General features: G+C 54.3%; 7 protein-coding genes across 7 annotated transcripts, besides 12 other annotated features; all 7 read left to right on the top strand.

Moving 5' to 3' along the window:
• TraAM80_07816 (vacuolar-type Ca2+-ATPase) lies at positions 1–1,077 on the top strand (the record flags this gene model as incomplete). Its single annotated transcript, XM_029384594.1, has 1 exon — positions 1–1,077. A coding segment is annotated over one exon (1,077 nt), but the record flags the coding sequence as incomplete, so codon positions are not given.
• A 564-nt stretch (positions 1,078–1,641) lies between these two features.
• Positions 1,642–2,658, top strand: TraAM80_07815 (uncharacterized protein; the record flags this gene model as incomplete). Its single annotated transcript, XM_029384593.1, has 1 exon — positions 1,642–2,658. The coding sequence occupies one exon, from the start codon at positions 1,642–1,644 to the stop codon at positions 2,656–2,658; it is 1,017 nt and encodes a 338-aa protein (XP_029235590.1).
• A 492-nt stretch (positions 2,659–3,150) lies between these two features.
• Positions 3,151–3,188: a sequence feature (A-rich).
• A 91-nt stretch (positions 3,189–3,279) lies between these two features.
• Positions 3,280–4,365, top strand: TraAM80_07814 (uncharacterized protein; the record flags this gene model as incomplete). Its single annotated transcript, XM_029384592.1, has 1 exon — positions 3,280–4,365. One exon carries the CDS (start codon positions 3,280–3,282, stop codon positions 4,363–4,365), a length of 1,086 nt encoding a protein of 361 aa, XP_029235589.1.
• A 298-nt stretch (positions 4,366–4,663) lies between these two features.
• Positions 4,664–4,689: a sequence feature (A-rich).
• Positions 4,690–4,711: a microsatellite.
• A 225-nt stretch (positions 4,712–4,936) lies between these two features.
• TraAM80_07813 (serine/threonine protein phosphatase-like protein) lies at positions 4,937–9,451 on the top strand (the record flags this gene model as incomplete). The annotated part of the gene is made up of 1 exon (XM_029384591.1): positions 4,937–9,451. One exon carries the CDS (start codon positions 4,937–4,939, stop codon positions 9,449–9,451), a length of 4,515 nt encoding a protein of 1,504 aa, XP_029235588.1.
• A 538-nt stretch (positions 9,452–9,989) lies between these two features.
• Positions 9,990–10,026: a microsatellite.
• A 153-nt stretch (positions 10,027–10,179) lies between these two features.
• Positions 10,180–10,205: a microsatellite.
• A 99-nt stretch (positions 10,206–10,304) lies between these two features.
• Positions 10,305–10,330: a microsatellite.
• Positions 10,331–10,715: 385 nt separating this feature from the next.
• TraAM80_07812 (putative Qa-SNARE protein) lies at positions 10,716–11,135 on the top strand (the record flags this gene model as incomplete). The annotated part of the gene is made up of 1 exon (XM_029384590.1): positions 10,716–11,135. One exon carries the CDS (start codon positions 10,716–10,718, stop codon positions 11,133–11,135), a length of 420 nt encoding a protein of 139 aa, XP_029235587.1.
• A 298-nt stretch (positions 11,136–11,433) lies between these two features.
• Positions 11,434–11,455: a microsatellite.
• Positions 11,456–11,600: 145 nt separating this feature from the next.
• Positions 11,601–11,630: a sequence feature (A-rich).
• A 64-nt stretch (positions 11,631–11,694) lies between these two features.
• On the top strand, positions 11,695–12,267 carry TraAM80_07811 (small subunit ribosomal protein S9e; the record flags this gene model as incomplete). Its single annotated transcript, XM_029384589.1, has 1 exon — positions 11,695–12,267. The coding sequence occupies one exon, from the start codon at positions 11,695–11,697 to the stop codon at positions 12,265–12,267; it is 573 nt and encodes a 190-aa protein (XP_029235586.1).
• A 200-nt stretch (positions 12,268–12,467) lies between these two features.
• Positions 12,468–12,495: a sequence feature (GA-rich).
• Positions 12,496–12,645: 150 nt separating this feature from the next.
• Positions 12,646–12,685: a microsatellite.
• A 728-nt stretch (positions 12,686–13,413) lies between these two features.
• On the top strand, positions 13,414–16,779 carry TraAM80_07810 (putative protein kinase; the record flags this gene model as incomplete). The annotated part of the gene is made up of 1 exon (XM_029384588.1): positions 13,414–16,779. The coding sequence occupies one exon, from the start codon at positions 13,414–13,416 to the stop codon at positions 16,777–16,779; it is 3,366 nt and encodes a 1,121-aa protein (XP_029235585.1).
• Positions 16,780–16,999: 220 nt separating this feature from the next.
• Positions 17,000–17,024: a microsatellite.
• Positions 17,025–17,040: 16 nt separating this feature from the next.
• Positions 17,041–17,079: a microsatellite.
• Positions 17,080–17,081: the final 2 nt, after the last annotated feature.

Raw genomic sequence — 17,081 nt, 5'->3', positions numbered from 1 at the left:
GGGACGAACGATGCGCCTGCGCTGCGGCTGGCGAGCGTCGGCTTCGTGATGCGAAGTGGGACGGATATTGCCGTGAAGTCGTCGGACATTGTGCTGCTGGACGACAACTTTCGTTCCGTGCAGCGTGCTGTCGTGTGGGGACGGACGGTCAACGACAACATTCGCAAGTTTCTGCAGCTGCAGTTGACGGTGAATTTTTCGAGCGTTGTGCTGACGTTTTTTGGGTCGTTTTTGTCCTCCACGCACACCTCCCCGCTGAGCACTGTGCAGCTGCTGTGGGTGAACCTGATAATGGACACGCTGGCGGCGCTCGCACTCGCGACGGAGGAGCCGTCAGAGGCATGCCTGGGCCGTGGCCCTGTTCTTCGCAGAGCGCCGCTCGTGTCACGCCGCATGTGGTGTACCATCTGTACCATCGCCGGCTACCAAACACTTATCACTTTGCTGATGGAGCGTTTTGGCGCGTCATGGTTTGATGTTGCAGGAGCAGAGGGCAGTCGTGCCCACGGCACACTTGTGTTTAACGTTTTTTTGCTTTCGGTTATTTTCCATATGTTCAATGCCCGGAAGCTATATGAAGAGTTGAATTGTTTTGAGGGGTTGTGGGAGCGCTCTAAAACGTTTGTAGTTATTGTTGTTGGTTGTTTTCTATTCCAGGTGTTCGCAGTGGAGATGCTTGGAAGCCTTATACAGGTTGTCCCGCTGCGGGGGTATCAGTGGTTTGGGTGCGTGGCCTTGTCGCTTTTAACTCTTGTGTTTGGGGTGGTCTCACGCCTTGTGCCACTGGAGGAGCCGCAGCTGCCAGAGGTGGAGGCGGAGATAAAGGACATGGATCCTGAGGCACGGCGTGTGGCGATGAAACTGACAACCGACGTGGAGGTGCATGCGACGCGGCAAGGCGCTGGCCTTGATCTGCAGTTTGGGCGGCGCTTGTTGGCACAAGCCATGTGGCAGCAGGTGCGGGAGCACCACCTTACAGTGAAGAGCGTGAATGCCTTCCGCCGGGCCCGCGTGGATCGCGACATGCACACGAGCGTTTCTAAAGACATTTACGGCCGTCTGGCCGCCGCCATGTAGTCTACACCCGGTGCGTGAGCGCGTGCACCATTGAATTTAGGAGGGTATTGGGGTCGTGTTTTTGAATGATGTGAAATCTTCGTTTTGCGGATGTTTATTTGTTTGCTTCTGGCAGTGCGGTGGCGCCGTGTTTGCTGACGTTTTGTTTTATTTTTGTTTGTAAGTAGTCGTCCGCACGCGAAAGGGCGGTGACGACGACATGAACAGATCTAAAACGGAAATTCGTGATAACAATCCATTAATAGACACGCGTCGTGCAAGTGGGTGTTTTGTTTTGTGGGGATATGGGCACGTTCCTGCTGTCAATTTATTTTCTCCACCGCGGTTTATGGGATGTGTTTTCTGCGCGCTTGCATGATATTTTTTTTGTTAGTCTCCCGACGTGTCTGTGGCTTGTGCAAGGGGTGAGGGCGGGTTTTGTTAGAGTGAAGCACACACGATAAGTTAAGCATCGGCTTCTTCGTGCCTGAGTCAAGGAGAAAGAGGCGGGATTGCAGACGCAGACACACACGCCCACACACCCGCACACCTGCGTATATTTCATTCGCGGCTTTTGTGGTCGTCATGTCTGAGGGGCTCCTGACACAGTGGCGCGACCGCGTGGTGGAGGCGGAGACGGAAATCAGCGTAGTGCAGGAGGACATTGGCGCCCTTCTGAACCGACGCAAGGAGCTCAAGCAGGACATATCCCGCTATGACAGGCTCGTGCAGCGGGAGAAGCAGGAGATGCTGAAGCGGTTGGAGGAGGTTGAGGCTCAGGCGCAGGAGCTGGAGGATGGATGTCAAAAAACCCTGCAGCAAAAGGCGCGTGCGGAGGAGGCGTACGTTCAGACTCTGGACAACTACGAGTCAATGCACGACACTGTGAAGGAAATACAACGTGAGGAGCAGCAGCTGCAGGAGCGGGAAGATGTGGAGGCCGTGCTGCAGCAGGAGAGCCTTGCGTGGGCAGAGGAGGAGCGCGACCTGCGCACAAAGCTGCACGCGCTACAGAGCGCCCTTAGGGGGGCACGGAAGGAGCGCCACGAGGAGGTGACGGCGCTCAACACGGAACTGGCATCCGCGGAGCGACAGCTGCTACAGGTGCGAAGCGAGCGCCAAGGAGAGATGCAGGCGCAGCATCAGCAAATGCAACCGGCAAAGCGCAACCGTCATGGGACATCGCACGTCTCCACGCCGCGCGCCGTTTCCGCGACGGCGGATGCCAACTACAAGGAGCAGCAGTTCATTGCAGCGAACGCATCTACTAGTATCCCGACTCGGCAGCTGCGTTCATGCCTGAAGAACTCAAACGCCACGGCTGACAGTTATTCGTTGAACGACGCGAAGACGCAGGCTGGCAACAACACGAACACCACCAGTATTAACGGCGTTTACCAAAATGTTTCTGCCCCACATTATAAATCTGCGCCAGCCTCAAGAGCCGTATCGCAGTCCTTGGTGGCAGGTGATGATGCTGTAGCTGGCGGCGTTGGTTCCACCCCCACGAGGCCGCACCGGGCGTACTCGTACGCCGCAGGAAAGAAGCTAGGCGGCACGAAGCGTGACGTTCTTCTACTGGGCGATGCGACGAACCGGTAGAGTGCCGCTGCTTTATTTCCTTCGGTTTTTTTTTTTGTCTTTTTGGATTGTTCCGTTGTATTCGCTGTTCATGAATGGTTACTTTTCACAGTTAGATGCAAACAAAACATGAGGGTGTGTGTATGTGCGAGAGAAGGGGGGAGTAAACGGGGAAAAGCAAATAAAAAAAAGGACAATTAGATTTTTTTTTTGTCGGCCTCTCCCTCTTCCTTTCTCTCTCTCCCTAATGTTTACCTTTAGCCAAGTCAATAGAGGGCGGTGGGAGTGACAGTGGTAGAAATAGACGCGTGCTGTCACGCACCCACTCACTTGTTCCTGCCTACGGGCACGAGTGTTTCTTGTTTTTGGGTTTCTCTTCCCCATCCGTTTTTTTTTTGTTGTTGCCGTCATGCACGCGTATGGACGGCGTTTACGTGCGTGTATGTGCCGGTGGTGGGGCCACACTGCAGCTTCTGCACTTTCTGCTCCTGTTCTTTTGAGGCTTCACCGGCGTGTTTTTTTTTGTTTGTCTGTTTGCTTCGCTTTGTGTGCCTTCTCAGATCTTTCACCTCCCGGCAACACGCCCATTCGCGCCCACGGAGGTCCTCAGGTAGCTGGAAGGGAGAGGAGGCCAGGAGAGGGATGCTGCTGCGTGTCCGTGGCAATGGCGCCTCGCCGGAGAACTCGCAGGCGACGCTTGTGTACCTGCGCGGGTTTCGCCAGACAAACGCGCGCCCCCCGTCGGGCGTCTACTTCGTGGGCGGCGTTGAGCGGTCATTGCTCTACCCACATTTCCAGGTGGACATTAAAATCCCCGGCGCGGCGGCGGATGCTGAGCTGAGTCGACATCTGCGACAGATGGTGTGGAAGGAGTTGTGGAACGTGTACGACATCGTCTACGATGAGCTGCGCCTCTTCCCTAACCCGCAGCTTACGGCGGCTCTGCTCACTCCTTTTGGTAGTAATCCAACAGAAGAGATTGAGGGGTTTACGCGACTAACGACACGCGGTGGGGATAAAATGGCGGTGGTTGTTACACACCACTTCCTGGAGGGCGAGCTGCCGCCTGCTGCTCACAGCATGTCTACGGCGGAGTTGGTGGTGGTGGTGTTGGACGTTTCAGATCTGCCACTGCCAGATGCAGCCACTAGGATTGCGGTTGAAGTGGCGTGGTTGGCGGGGTATGCGTCTATGCAGGGAGCACTCACCCACGCATCGCATGTCGTGGTGCGACTTCCTTACATGTGTGACGTATCTATAGAGGGGAGCTGCAGTCCTCTGGTGCAGGAGGGGCTGGATTTCATCGGTGAACACATTGCCCTGCTTGTAAGGAGCTTCACGCAGGCGGCAGGCGACGGTGCGCCTCCTGCTGTTGGGGTGTGTTTTATCGGGGCGAGTGTCACGCAGTTGCAGGAGACGCTGGACTGCCTCTGTACCTCAACACACGCGCCTAGAGGCATGGAGACGCAGCGGGAGGCGCACAAGGAGACTGTGGCCCGCAACGGCGTCCGCTTCTTTGCCGGTGATCATCACGCGCAACAGCAGCTTGCGCAGAAGCCGCAAGTACTGCAGACCATCGCATCCGCGATTGGCGTCGGCGTGTCTTTTGAGGCAGTCCCACTGAAGAGTCTTTTGGACGGCGCGGAGGAGCCGTGGGATGCAGCCACCACGCGAGAAAATCAATTGCTGAATTTCTGCCCCTGCTGTGGACATTGCGGCAACCACTAAACAAAATAACAACAACAACAACAAAGCAAGTAGAAGAAAACAAAAACAAAAGGCTTTATTGACCGCATGTTAAAAATAGTTTCTGCCTGATGGCGGCAGAAAGATGAATCAGAGGCGGATATGGATGCCGCTGTGGGGAAATCGCGGCTGTCGTGTAGGTACTGCTGCCGCTAACACCGGCGCAGGCGTGATGCCTCTGTGCGCGTGCATTTATACATCCGAAAGAAGAGGGTAGTTGAGAGTAAACGAAGATGCAAACGCGAGCAATGGGGACAACGCCTTCTTTTACTTCCTTCCTTTTCTTTTTTTGTTCTTGTTTTTGCCTGTGTGTGTGTGTGTGTGTGTGCTTGCGCCCTCCTCTAGAGGGGGTTTACTCTTTGTTGTTGTTGGGGCGTCCTGGAGCCAACAGGAAGCAGGATGGGAGGACCGTTTGGCCGTGCAGGATGTGTTTATTGATGTCTTTTTGTTTGTTTGTTGCGTTTTTTTTTTTGTGCCTGCCGCTCACTGCCACTTTCTTTGCCTCTCCATCTCTCCGTTTCTTCTACTTCATGGTGGAAGTGTGGCAGAAACAATGGATGCTGTCGTTGGTGACTCTCTTGAGAGTTACCTCTCCCGCTACAGGCTGCGACTGCTGGTAGACGAGTGGCTCGGCGTTGTAGCACAGCGGCAGCCGGAGGATCCATTTTCGTGCCTTGTCGAGCTCATCAATGAATATAACCGGGACGGCTGTGGATTCGTCACGTGCGAAAACAAGTGGTGTGAAATGATGATTCCTGCCTCCGAGTACGCGGCTCACCTGGAGACTTGCTCTGAGGTGGGAAAGTGGGTGAAGTGCATGCGATGTAACGTGCGCGTGGAGGCCTCCCGCATGCGTCAGCACAAGCAAAACTGTAAGCTGGAAAGCTGCGTCTACTGTGGGGAGATGGTGGTGCCACGCCTGCGGGATATGTGCCCGTTCAAGCTGAAGGTGGATGCGGAGCGGGCCTGCAGGAAACAGGCGAGTGCCGAAGTGATGCGTGATAATCTGGCGTTCTTGGGGAGCAATGCGACACTGTCGCTTCGTTCCTTCCTCATGCCATCATTTGCGGGCGCCCCACCGTATCTGAAGCGACCGTTGTCTCTTTCTCCTCATTTGAAGGATCGACTCATCTGCATTCAGAACAGTTGGCGCAACGCCTTTTTGCGGAATAGATTTCAGGATGTTTTGTTTAAATCGTTTTGGCATGCGGTGGAATTGTACCGCGAGAGGCAGGTGACACAGGAGCACATTGCCATTCCGCGGGATCACCCAAAAGCGTCGTCGCCTTGTCTTACTAATTACACGGCTTTCATGGGGGGGTGCGTCCACGTCTCAATGTTTGAGGCGTTGGCCAAGACGATCACGTCTGGGGGGGTGGTGGAGTTTGAAATGGCGAAGCAAATTATATCCATGACCACTAGCATTCTGGCCGAGCGCCCGCTTGTGCAGCGTGTGACGATTCCTGAGGGGGGTGATGTGGTGGTTATTGGGGACCTGCACGGGCAAATGAAGGACCTCTGTGAGGCCATTGTCCTCGCCGGCGGACTGCCGAACCCGCAGCGCTACCTGGTTTTTAACGGCGACTTTGTGGATCGTGGGTCAAACGGGATGGGGGTGCTGCTGTACATTTTTACGCTTTTGTGTACTTTTCCATCGTTTGTGTTCATCAACCGTGGGAATCACGAGGACGCCCGCGTCAACGCGGAGTACGGATTTGAGGTGGAGATATACGGCAAGTACGGTATTGAGCACGCAGAGCAGCTTCTGGAGGCCCTCGCTGACAGCTACCAGTCGATGCCGCTGATGACTGTTCTCGACGGGATGATTCTCATTGCACATGGTGGGTTGCCACGCGCTCCAGTAACGCTGGATCGCATTGAGTCGCTGGGTCGCATGCGAGACATTCCCACATCAGGGAGCATCGGCGAGGATGAGCAGATCATGATGGATATTCTCTGGAACGACCCGGTGGAAAAGTTTCACTCGCGGCAGTTGGGTATGCGACACCGAGCTCAGCACTGGCGCACAAGCAAGCGTGGATGTGGGGTGGAGTACCTTGCACCCATCACGGAAGAGTTTCTTCGACTCAACAACCTTCGGCTTGTGGTTCGTTCGCACGAGGAGGTGCAGGCGGGGTTTGAACTCGTTCACAATGGTAAGTGCTGTACTGTGTTCAGTGCGTCTAACTATTGCGGCGTCTCGAGCAACCGGGCAGCGCTTGCGGTGTTTCCTAAGGGGTCATTGCACCCTGTTTTTCACACATGGTATGTGCGCAGCGACGAGAGTGAGGACTTAGCGACAAAAGAGCTTCTGGATGAAATCATGACATGTGAAGGGGGCAAGAGGGATAACAACAAGGACGACGAGGAAACGGGAGGCGGGGGGGAGGCCGAGGATGTAAACAAGGCAGAAGCGAATGATAACGCTGTTGCAGGCGGAGATGAGGTTGCCCACATGATAGGGGACGTCGCGGGGAGGGATAAGGAGGATACTGGAGCAGACTCGAGTACGACGTATTCCTCATCTGTGGAAGGAGCGTTGGTCCCCCGCCTGAATCTGTTTATGCAGCTAGGCGAGATTATCTTTCGTAAGCGGTACAGCCTATTGTCTGGGTTTGTTGCGGCCGACTACAATCAAACAGGGATCATCTACAAGATAGAATGGTGTGAGGTCATGCGCAGTGTCCTGGAAATTGATATTCCGTGGTATTATCTCTGCAAGTTTGTGGCGCCGCAAGGGGAACCAAGCGAGGTGCCATGCGTGCGGTATGTTTCCTTCCTGCGGAGGTTCGATGTCCGTTTTTCGTCACAGTACTTGCTGCCGTTTCAGGTGGCGATTGTGCGTCGTGTCTTTGGCGATATGGACCTGCCGGATGATCTGCTTAGCCGCCTTGACAGCGCCGATGTCTTGGAGGTGACGGCGGCCTCGTTGCCGGCGCACGGTCAGTGCCAGCCGTTGGGCGTAGCAGGCAACAAAAGCGGCCCGATTTCATCTGAGGCGAGACACGGGTTTTCTAGGACCAAGTCATCAACGAGGAAGAGCCAGGAGTCGGATGCGGCGCAGTCATTGTCTTGCATGAGCGCTTCTAAGCCGTGGCGCTTTTTAAAGGTTGACTTCAATGTTTTTGTCTCCATCCTGCGCTCTCTCTCGCACGTGGCGGCCACGCTGGAGGACGACGTTGCGTATGCCTTGTTCCAGTACCTCGACCAGGAAGAGTGTGGGCATGTGGTGCTGGGCAGCCTTGTTGACCTTGTGGAGGCGACGCTGGTTGAGGAAGAGGAGATTGTGATGCTGGGGACGGGTAGCACGCGTGACGCGGACGCTGGGCTTACTTTGCGGGATGACGAGGATAACGAGCCACCGGAGAAGACCGAGACTGCTGTGACGAGCTCGGCTTCATCCGCCAAGGCGTCATTCAGAGAGGGCCACGGCGAGCGGAAGCAGGACGCAAATCCCGCTGCTTCCACCACTGCTACCGCCGGGAAGGAGCAGCATGCCGAGCCAAAGATGGGGGCAAGCTTGTTTCTTTCTTCACAAGTCCTGCCCTGTACATCGGATAACACCGATGCAGCTGTGATCAACTTTTGCCGGACGCTGGACCATGTTTCGCATCAACAGTCGCGGAGCAGCATGGAAGAGGACATCACTGATGCTCTTTGGCTGTATCCTGCGTTGCTGCGTCTTCATGAGGGGTTTAACTACGGTTTACTGACGTCCTTGCAGCAAAGCTTTCGAAACCTTAACAGCACCAACGATGGAAAACTTACCTTTGATCAACTGAATGTTGCCGTGCAACTCATTGGCCGACACATGCGTGAACCACTCACTGAGACGCAGGCAAAGCGTATTTTTAGCACTATACGTAGTGGTGGAAAGCGATTGACGATGACGCATTCACGCGATATCTTTTCGGGCACCCGCTATGAGCCGCATAATTTGTCGCTGCTGATCGCAACCTCTGATGAACTGACGACAGTGCCAGACAGCGAAGACGCGTCAGATGTGTTGCATATCACGATGAAGGAGTTTGTAACTTTTTTTTCAGTCACGTTTATGGGAGGGAATTGGAAGCGTGAGGGCAGCGGCGACATGGGCAGCTTCAAGGCAACGTGGATTGCGGACACTTGGTCCTGCCTCAGCTTTACAGGCTGCAGACGCAGTGACCTGGATACTTTCCTCGAAGACCTTCGTGCATGGCCCTACGCAGAGGTGTTGGATGGGTTGACGGTGGAGTCGTTTAGCTCCCGCTTTGACGGCAGCAAAACGTTGTTGCGAGCGCTTCAGGAGCTGTTGTGCGCCTCCGCGGCACAGACACGGGCGATGGAGGGTACGGCCGTGAACTGCACGCCCTCATCCCGCTCCGTAGAGCGTGGTATCGGGCTTACCTGTCCGCTCGCTACCAACCAACTGCAGCTGCTCGCGTTGAACAAATCCAAGTTGGCGCAATCGTCCATGTTGAAGAGCGTGCCGTCAACGTCTGCGACGACGGAGGGTGCGCCGGAGACGGTGTCAGCAGTTACACCAGAAGCGAGAGAGGAAGTCTGCGGCCACGATGGTACCAAGTTGCCCAAAACTGCTGTCGGTGTTGTAACCCACACTGATGCTGCTCCCACAATGGCACCTGCGCTTGCTTTAGCGTCGACTTCTTCCTCTTTACCTGCTTCTGTCCCCTTTGTCCATGCCGAAGCTTACTGTGGTGCGGGTGTGAGGACGCCATGGAGGCGACAAACAGATAAAGTGCATACAGACCCCTTATCTTTCTCTTCCAAACTACTCAAAACCTCTGCGCCCGCCTGGGGTACTGCCAACGATGATGCTCAATCTCGCCGTGTCCTGGCCAAGTACCCGGTACTGCAAGGCCACTTGCTTAGTTTGCCGCATTCCTTCCCACAAACTGGGGAGCCAAAGATGACATCGGCAACACTACCGTCGCGAAAGGGAGGAGAAAGCCCTGCGCAGAGCAAGCTCGGGTCTCCATCTAGGCTTCCAACCCTGCGTGGCGCTTTGGAAAGGCCGTCACTCTCGGCGCAACTTGAGACCACCGATGCATCACCGAAACGCAAATGATATATATATATATATATATATATATTACTTTTATTGTGTGTGTTTCCCCTGCATGGTGCGCATGTATGTCACTGCCCGTGGCGACCCTTTTTGTATGTAATGTACCCGTTTGGTTTTGTTTCTCTTTCTCTCATGCACATGCAACTTCTTCGTGTGGAAACTCCTTATTTGTGTGGGTGAGTCAGGGAGATAGAGGTCTCCAGCTGTGGCCAAGAAGTTTTAGGGGAAAACTTTATAAAAAGCGGAGGCGATCTATTCCCGTCAAGGCAGAAAAAAAAAAAAACTGGGCTGAGGGGAATAACAGATGTATGCACATGTGTAAGTCCAAGAAACATGGAGCCCTCTTTGTTTGCTGCCCACTCATACGCTTCTGCCTGCCTTTGCGTGGTTGCATGTGTCCTCCGTTTTGTTTGTGTCAGCATGCCTACCCGCGGTGTTTTCTCCTGTTATTCAATCTTCATGTCCTGTTCCCCGCCCCTTGTGTAACAGTTGGTTGTTTTTCTGCGTGGGGGGAGTTGGGGAGAAGCAAACCGTCGTTGTGGCGATGTGGGGTGGGGGGTGGGGGTGGGGATGGGCAGCAGTGACGTTACTAATTTGGAAGCGCCAAAAAAGAGAAACGAGAAGGAACACCAAAACCAAAATCAGACTAGGGAGAGGTGCGTGTGGGCACGAAATTTGTGTGCCTTTTTTCAACTTCTTCTCCATGGTGATCTCTCTTTCTCTCTGATTGTATGTGTGTGTGTGTTTGTGTGTGGCTCCTTTGACGTTTTTGTTTGTTAGGCACCATGCAGAAGTAAGGCAACAGAATTTGTACTAGTACTGTCTCTTAGCTCTTTTGCTAATTCTCTTTGTTTATTATATATATATATATATATATATGCCTTTGTCTTTTTTATTTTTAAAGTCGTTGTTGTTTCTGCTACTGCCTGTTAGCTTCTTCAGATTATTGCCGTTGTGGGCGCCGCCTTGTTTCACCCCGCACATCTGTGGGGTTGAAGTTTACATTTTCAGACGGGAGTCTCATTTGCAATTTACTGTGCGTATGGCCACAGCTTATTCATTTCCTTCCTTTCCTTTCGCAGTGTATGTGCCAGTGCGTTATCCCTGCCCGTTGCTCTCCGTTGCATGTACGTCTCTTCTTGCTGCCGTTTCTTTGTTTTTGTTTCTCTTTCTTTTGCGTTTGCCGTCGCGTTGCCGTGCGGAGAGGGAGGAGGGGGGCGGTGGTAGCAGACATTCAGAGTCAAGGAAAAAGGGGGGCAGGAGGATGCAGCGCGGGGGCTGGGAGCCGGGGGCGCGGGAGGACCGCGTCGTCGACAAAATGAGGAGCAGCGTCGCGGGCGGTGACCGGAGTGGTGCGGCTGACGTTGATGAACGTGTAACAGTCCTGCGCAGCAAACAGTTAGCCGAGGACACCAATGAGAACTTGCTACGGGCGCTGCGGGTGAGTGAGACGACAAATGAGACGGGCTACGCAACACTGCAGCAGCTGGGACGGCAAAAAGAAACCATTGGCCGCGCCGTGACGGGTGTTGAGGAGACACTGGGTGAGTTGAGCGGTGCCCGCAGGACGATTCGCAACATCCGCATGGGGGTGTACAAGGAGTGGGCGGTGAAGGGGCTTGTGCTGCTGGTGCTGATGCTGATGGATTGTGCTCTCTTTTACGTGAAGTTTATTCGAAGGTAGTGTTATGGAGAGGCGACACGGGAATCCACAGGAGGCGAGGAGGGAAGATGTAGGAATAGCGATGCGGAGGCACGGGCATGTGTTGCTCCCTCTCGTTAAGCGTGTGGAGGTGTTCGTCGTTGCCATGGGCCATTGGCAGCAGGCGTGCGGGGGAGACTTCCACAGTCGCTTTTTCTCTGCACTCCTTTTTTTTTTTCTCTTCACTGAGGCATCAATGAGTAGACAAACGGAAAAAGAAAACCGCAAAGAAAAAAAAGTGAAGAAGCAAAGAAGCGGGTCCATGCATGGACGTAGTTTCAAAAAAGAAAATAAAAAAAAAAGAGTTACTACATCACTCGACCATCGCCTGATGGGCTCAGAAGATTTTGTTGTCTCATCTTTTTTTTTTTGCTTGCTTGTTTTTGCTCTACTTTACAAATGCACGCCCCTCTTCGCTACTTCTCTCCGTTCACCCGCCCCCACCCCGCTTTTTTTTGTTTTGCCCTGCTTTGCTTTTGCGCAAACACCCCCGCCCCCAACTCACAACCGCAGGAGGAGTGTTAGCCCAGCATCCAGCACCATGCGCAACTACAACAACTTCAATCGTGTCTGGAAGGCGCCGCGCCGCCCGTTCGAGAAGGAACGCCTCGACCGAGAGATGAAGCTGTGCGGCCAGTACGGCCTGCGATGCAAGCGTGAGATTTGGCGTGTGAACATGACGCTTTCCAAGATGCGCCGTACGGCCCGTCTGCTGCTGACGCTGCCTGAGAACCACCCGCGCCGTCAGCTGGAGGGTTCCGCCATCATGCGCCGCTGCCACGACTACGGCTTCCTTGAGGAGGAGAAGGACAAACTCGATTACGTTCTTTCCCTCACCGTCCCCGACATTCTGGAGCGTCGACTGCAGACCGTGGTGTTCAAGCACGGCCTTGCCAAGTCCGTGCACCACGCCCGTGTTCTCATTCTGCAGCGCCACATTGCTGTGGCCAAGCAGATTGTGACAATCCCGTCGTTCATCGTCCGCGTGAGCTCTGAGCACCACATTGCCTTCGCTGATGCCTCACCGTTCGGCAACGGCCGCGCGGGACGCGTGAAGCGGGTGAAGAGGAAGGCGGCCAAGAAGACTGCTGCCGGCGGTGACGACGACGAATAAGGTGCGGTGAAGAAGTACGAGGAGGTGTGCCGCTGATGTGACTCTTCACTTTTCTTTTTTATGCTTCTTTTTTTTCTTTGCCTTGCTACTTTGTTTTCCGCCTTTCATTATACGAGCGGGTTTCTCCCCCACTTCTTTGCATCTTGCTGCTGCACCCCCACTGCCTGAGATTGCGCCCCGAGATTTATTTTTCCCTTTGCCTTCTTCTTTTTCTTCGTCTCTCTTATTGCCTGCGTTGTTTGTACTGCTTTCACACCGCTCGCTTCATCAAAATAATAATAATTAAACGCCCCACCGCAACTGAAGGCTCTTCTCGTAGTGGCCGCTTATACATTAGGACTTTGCTTCTGTTGGGTGTTGTCGCTGTGAATATCCGCACACCGACCTACCCACCCACCCACACATACACACGCACACCTTGTGTTTTATTTTTACCTCTATTCGCGGGCGTCACTTTACACGCCCATCTCTTGCTTTTTGGCATTCTGGTGGCTGAGGAAAAGTTTTTTTTTTTTTGTTGCCTTTGCGTGTGTGTGGGTGTACTTGAGGGCAGCCGTGTTGTACTCGTACGTGAGGAAGACGGCGAGGGAGACGACGACAGGCCACGGGCGCGGGGCCGTTGTGGCAGCAGCAAAACACGGCGCAGCGGAAGAGGAGGGATAAAGCGCGGCAGGTGGCGAATTTACGGCGGCACTGCGCTCGTGAGTGGTGCAGAGTTGGAGGAACGACAAGGGCGCAGTGCGGTGCGGCGTGGCATTACACACATCTTTTTTGCATCTTCAGTTAGGAAACCTGGTCGCGCGCGTGCGCGTCTGGAAGTGATAGGGATATAGCGGCAGGGACAATAGTAGAAAAAAGTGCAGGGCGAATTGTGAGCGCTGCGGTGGGGGCAAGCAAACGAGCACGTAAAAAAAAAAAACATAGCGAACCGCCACAGCAGCGATTTGGGCAGGATAGGAAGCAACGGAGACACAGGGAGCAACGAGAGTGTCACTCGCAGCGTTGAAAACGAAAGGCTCCTGGCCAGAGAAAGGGAGGAAACATACATTGAGGCACAGAACCAACAAAAAGGGGAATTAAAGGCGAGAACCTCACTTGTGTGTGTGTGTGTTGCGTAGTTTGGATTATTTCCTGCTGGCGGTGCCAATGAACAACAGTGAGGGCCACCTGCCATACCGTTTCTACATGGGTCTCACATGTGCCGCCATCGGGCGACTTTCTGCAGACTACCCGATAGTTCCACTCGCTTTTGGCGTTTCGGTGCTGGCTGGCGTACTCGCCGTGTATATATCAGCAGGCTCTCCGCGTTGGAAGGGGGCCCCCACTTTCTTTAGGCATGGCAGGACCCGTGAAAAGAACAGCTTCAGCAAAAGCAATCCACATCCGGTGGCGTTGGCCTCCGTTTATACGTTCACCCGGACGCCGTGGTCTACCGGCAGGGAGGAGGAAGCGGATGTGTTACTGGATACAGTGGCGGAAGTCGATGAGGCTCTGCACAGTGATGCGGATCAACTGAGCTTGTTCTCACCGTCTAGGCGCGTCTGCCAGCAGCAGCAGCATCTCTCTTTGCACTCCACATCTTCGATTCAGCTTTCTTCTCCTCAGCAATGCAAGCATTCTGCACACTGCCAGCACGGCTGCACCACCGCCGATGAATTCTGTGAAGCCACTGCACCGATGCAAGCACCGCCAGTATCCAGTGGTTCTGCAGAGGCTGTTAACATCTATCCGTTTTACCGAAGCCTTAGCAAGTGTGCTAGCAACAGCAGCGGCGCTGATACGCCCACAGCTCATTTTTCAAGTGGCACATCTCATGCAACTGATGCGGTGCCTAGTGATGCGACGGGGAACTCGCATCTTGGCAAGGCTAACTGGAATCCCGTGGCCTCCCTCACGTTGAGTGGAACCCTTGAGGCGGGGAGAGAGGGCACTGTGGCGGAGGCGTTCAATTCGGCAGCCACTCCTTCCATTGGATGTGTGCCTGGCTGCTCCTCTGACATTTTTCTTGGGTGTACCAATAGATGCAAAGCAGGGCGAAGTGGTTATGATTGGAAGGGGAAATTTGGAGAGACAGAGGTCTCGGGAGGAAAGTTGCAACGAGCTCTTTCACACTTGGTCGGTGCAACCGCGGTAGCTCGGCTGCAGCACGCGAATTCCAGCAGAGCCGCTAACTTGGCGGATGGCACACAACGACAGTACTTGTCGGGGTCTGTTTCTGTCTCCCTCGACGGGCGGACGGCAAGCACAGCGACAGATGCGCCCACCGTGGCAGATTCATGTGTGTTGGAGATGGAGGATGAGGATGCCGGTAAGCTTGTTTCTGCCGATAGTTTTTTTCGTGCCTCTTCTGAATACGCCGAGGAACACAACGAGGAGTGCGTGATTACAGAGGTGCCAGGCAGCGTTGCCAGACCAGTGCAGCTTGAGGCACAGCTACGCAGCCTGGAAACACGGCTCGAGCAACAGATGCGCGGCTCCGTGGGGCGTTGCGAGGCAAAAATTCCCGCAACCTGCCACGATGTTGAGGCTGCAGCAGGTTTGCCAGCAGCAGGGAGTTATCATGATGGAGAGCCCGACGCGAGAAGATGCTCTCCGGATAGAGCTGATGCCTTTTCTCCGCTACAGGGGGACGCCTCGTCTCTGTTGCATCAACAACGAACACAGGTATTCACAGCTGCAGTGGATCGCCCGCCCGCCACAACTTCCCAGGAAAATGATCGTCGGGTGGATGACGTCTTTGTGCGTCCCCACGGCAATGGTGCCGCCTCTTACTCCTTGTCGTTGACGTACCACGATGCCCACGGGACCTCGCGAACCATTGATACTAACACCTTGCCACCGTTAAGATTTCCCTCACGAAGTACAGTCGCCACACCGAGCAGCACAATATTAACGGGTTCTGTAGCATCATCTCGACTAACTCCTCTGTCTTTACAGGATGTTAGACTCGACACCAGTAGACGCCCGCCTGTGCCCACTGGCCACCGCAATTCAAAGGTCAATGCTGGTCGCCTTGTGGCTCCGCTACCACCCTTGGAGCTGTCCGCAGGACCCCACTTGCAAGGGGTCGCAGGAAGCAGAGGTGAGTTTCGCATTGGTGCCTTTTTGGGTGGTGGATGTTGTGGGAAAGTGTATGAGTGCCTGAACACTGAAACAGGTGAGGTGCTCGCAGCCAAGCAGCTCGTATTTGATGCAAAAGAACCAAAGTTGCAATTTAAGCTAAAACAGTTGGAGATAGAATTGGAAGTGTTAACCCTTGCAACCCGTCACGGCATGCCCTGGATCGTCGGCTTTCATGGTGCAGAGAAGCGAGGTCATTCTGTTCTTATGTATTTAGAGTACTGCCCACGTGGTTCACTGCTGGACTACATGCTTTCAAACAGGACTCCATCGCCCTTGACAACTCCCTTGGCGATGTCCACAGCTTCTTCACCCAGCCTCAAGGGGGCAGCTGAGCAGGTGGACACACCATCGTTTGCGGCCAAAACTGCCTCGCAAGATGAGGAACAAGGGCGGAAGAAGACTATTTGGGGAAATAGTGACGGAGGTTCACTCTTGTCCTCCTTGCCGACGCGGGTTTCCTTTAACACCGCGACCGCCCCGCCCCCGAGGAAGCCTGTGCAGCCTGAAATACTGCCTCTCCCTATAGAAGAGGTGCAACGTTTTGCGCGGCAGACTGTTGAGGCTTTGCACTTTCTCCATTTTCACGGGTACGCCCACTGGGACGTCAAGACGGGGAACATTCTCGTCACCGAGGCGAGAGACGCGAGGCTTGCAGACTTTGGATGCTCCACGCGTCTGCGGCGAAGTGTGGCAGAATCTGAGCCTTGCGAAGCACCAGGACACAAAGAGGGTATGGTCCATGAAGATTCGAAGGGGTACACGGATGTAGCTGCTGGAGTTCAATCCAGGGAAATCCTCGAGGAGGCGGCAGCTTCCCTGCACCTTGTTGTTGATGATGATACTATCACCGGGCTTCGTGGGACGGCTGTGTACATGGCCCCCGAGATGATTCGTTTTGAACGCTCTTGTCTTGGCACTGCCGGGGATGTGTGGTCGCTTGGATGTGTAGTGATGGAGCTTGCGACAGGTGCCGCACCATGGAGACATTTAGCGAAGGATAAACTGAGAGTCCTCTTTCGTGTTGGTTCCTCCCGTGAAGATCTACCTCTGCCGCCAAACGTCATGCAGGCGGCAGAGGAGGCACGGTGCTGGTTGGCACACGAGGATGAACGCCTAGCGGTGGCGAGGTTGGGCCCGTGCCCCACCGAGGAGGTGGAGTTACTGAAGCGTCGCCGCCTGGAAAGCCGGGAAGGTGGGGATACAGCTGAAGTTGAGGCGGATGCCGCGCATGTACATTTGGCCGAGATGCCAGGTTACGCTGAACACCACCGACGCATGCGTTTGTTTGTTGCCCTGGAGAGTTTTCTTTCTCTTTGCCTGCATATTCGTCCGGAAGACCGGCCGCGCTGCGAGGAGTTGCTGCTGCATCCCTTCCTCACCATCAGCTGAGCACGTGTCGTTGCGTGGCGGGGGGCGGGTGTGTGTTCACGTGAATACTGCCGCTGGAGGGCAAACCCCGCGTAGAGGGTGCTGTGGGCGAAGAGAAGGAGAGGGGACTCTGAGGATGAAAGGGTTGGGAAGAAGGACACCTCCCCTTCCCTTTTAAAAGAAAAAAAAGGAATTCTTCAGATTGAGGGATGCAGATAGGAGAAGTTTCGGCGGCCGATACATATATATATATATATATATATATAATGACAAACGTAAGACAAAACAAAAAAAAAGAAAGAACGAAACGAACAAACAAAACT

Source organism: Trypanosoma rangeli, assembly GCF_003719475.1.
Source record: "Trypanosoma rangeli strain AM80 chromosome Unknown Tra_15.4_contig_00345, whole genome shotgun sequence".
NCBI lineage: Eukaryota > Euglenozoa > Kinetoplastea > Trypanosomatida > Trypanosomatidae > Trypanosoma > Trypanosoma rangeli.
This window is presented reverse-complemented; position numbering and strand designations above follow the sequence as displayed.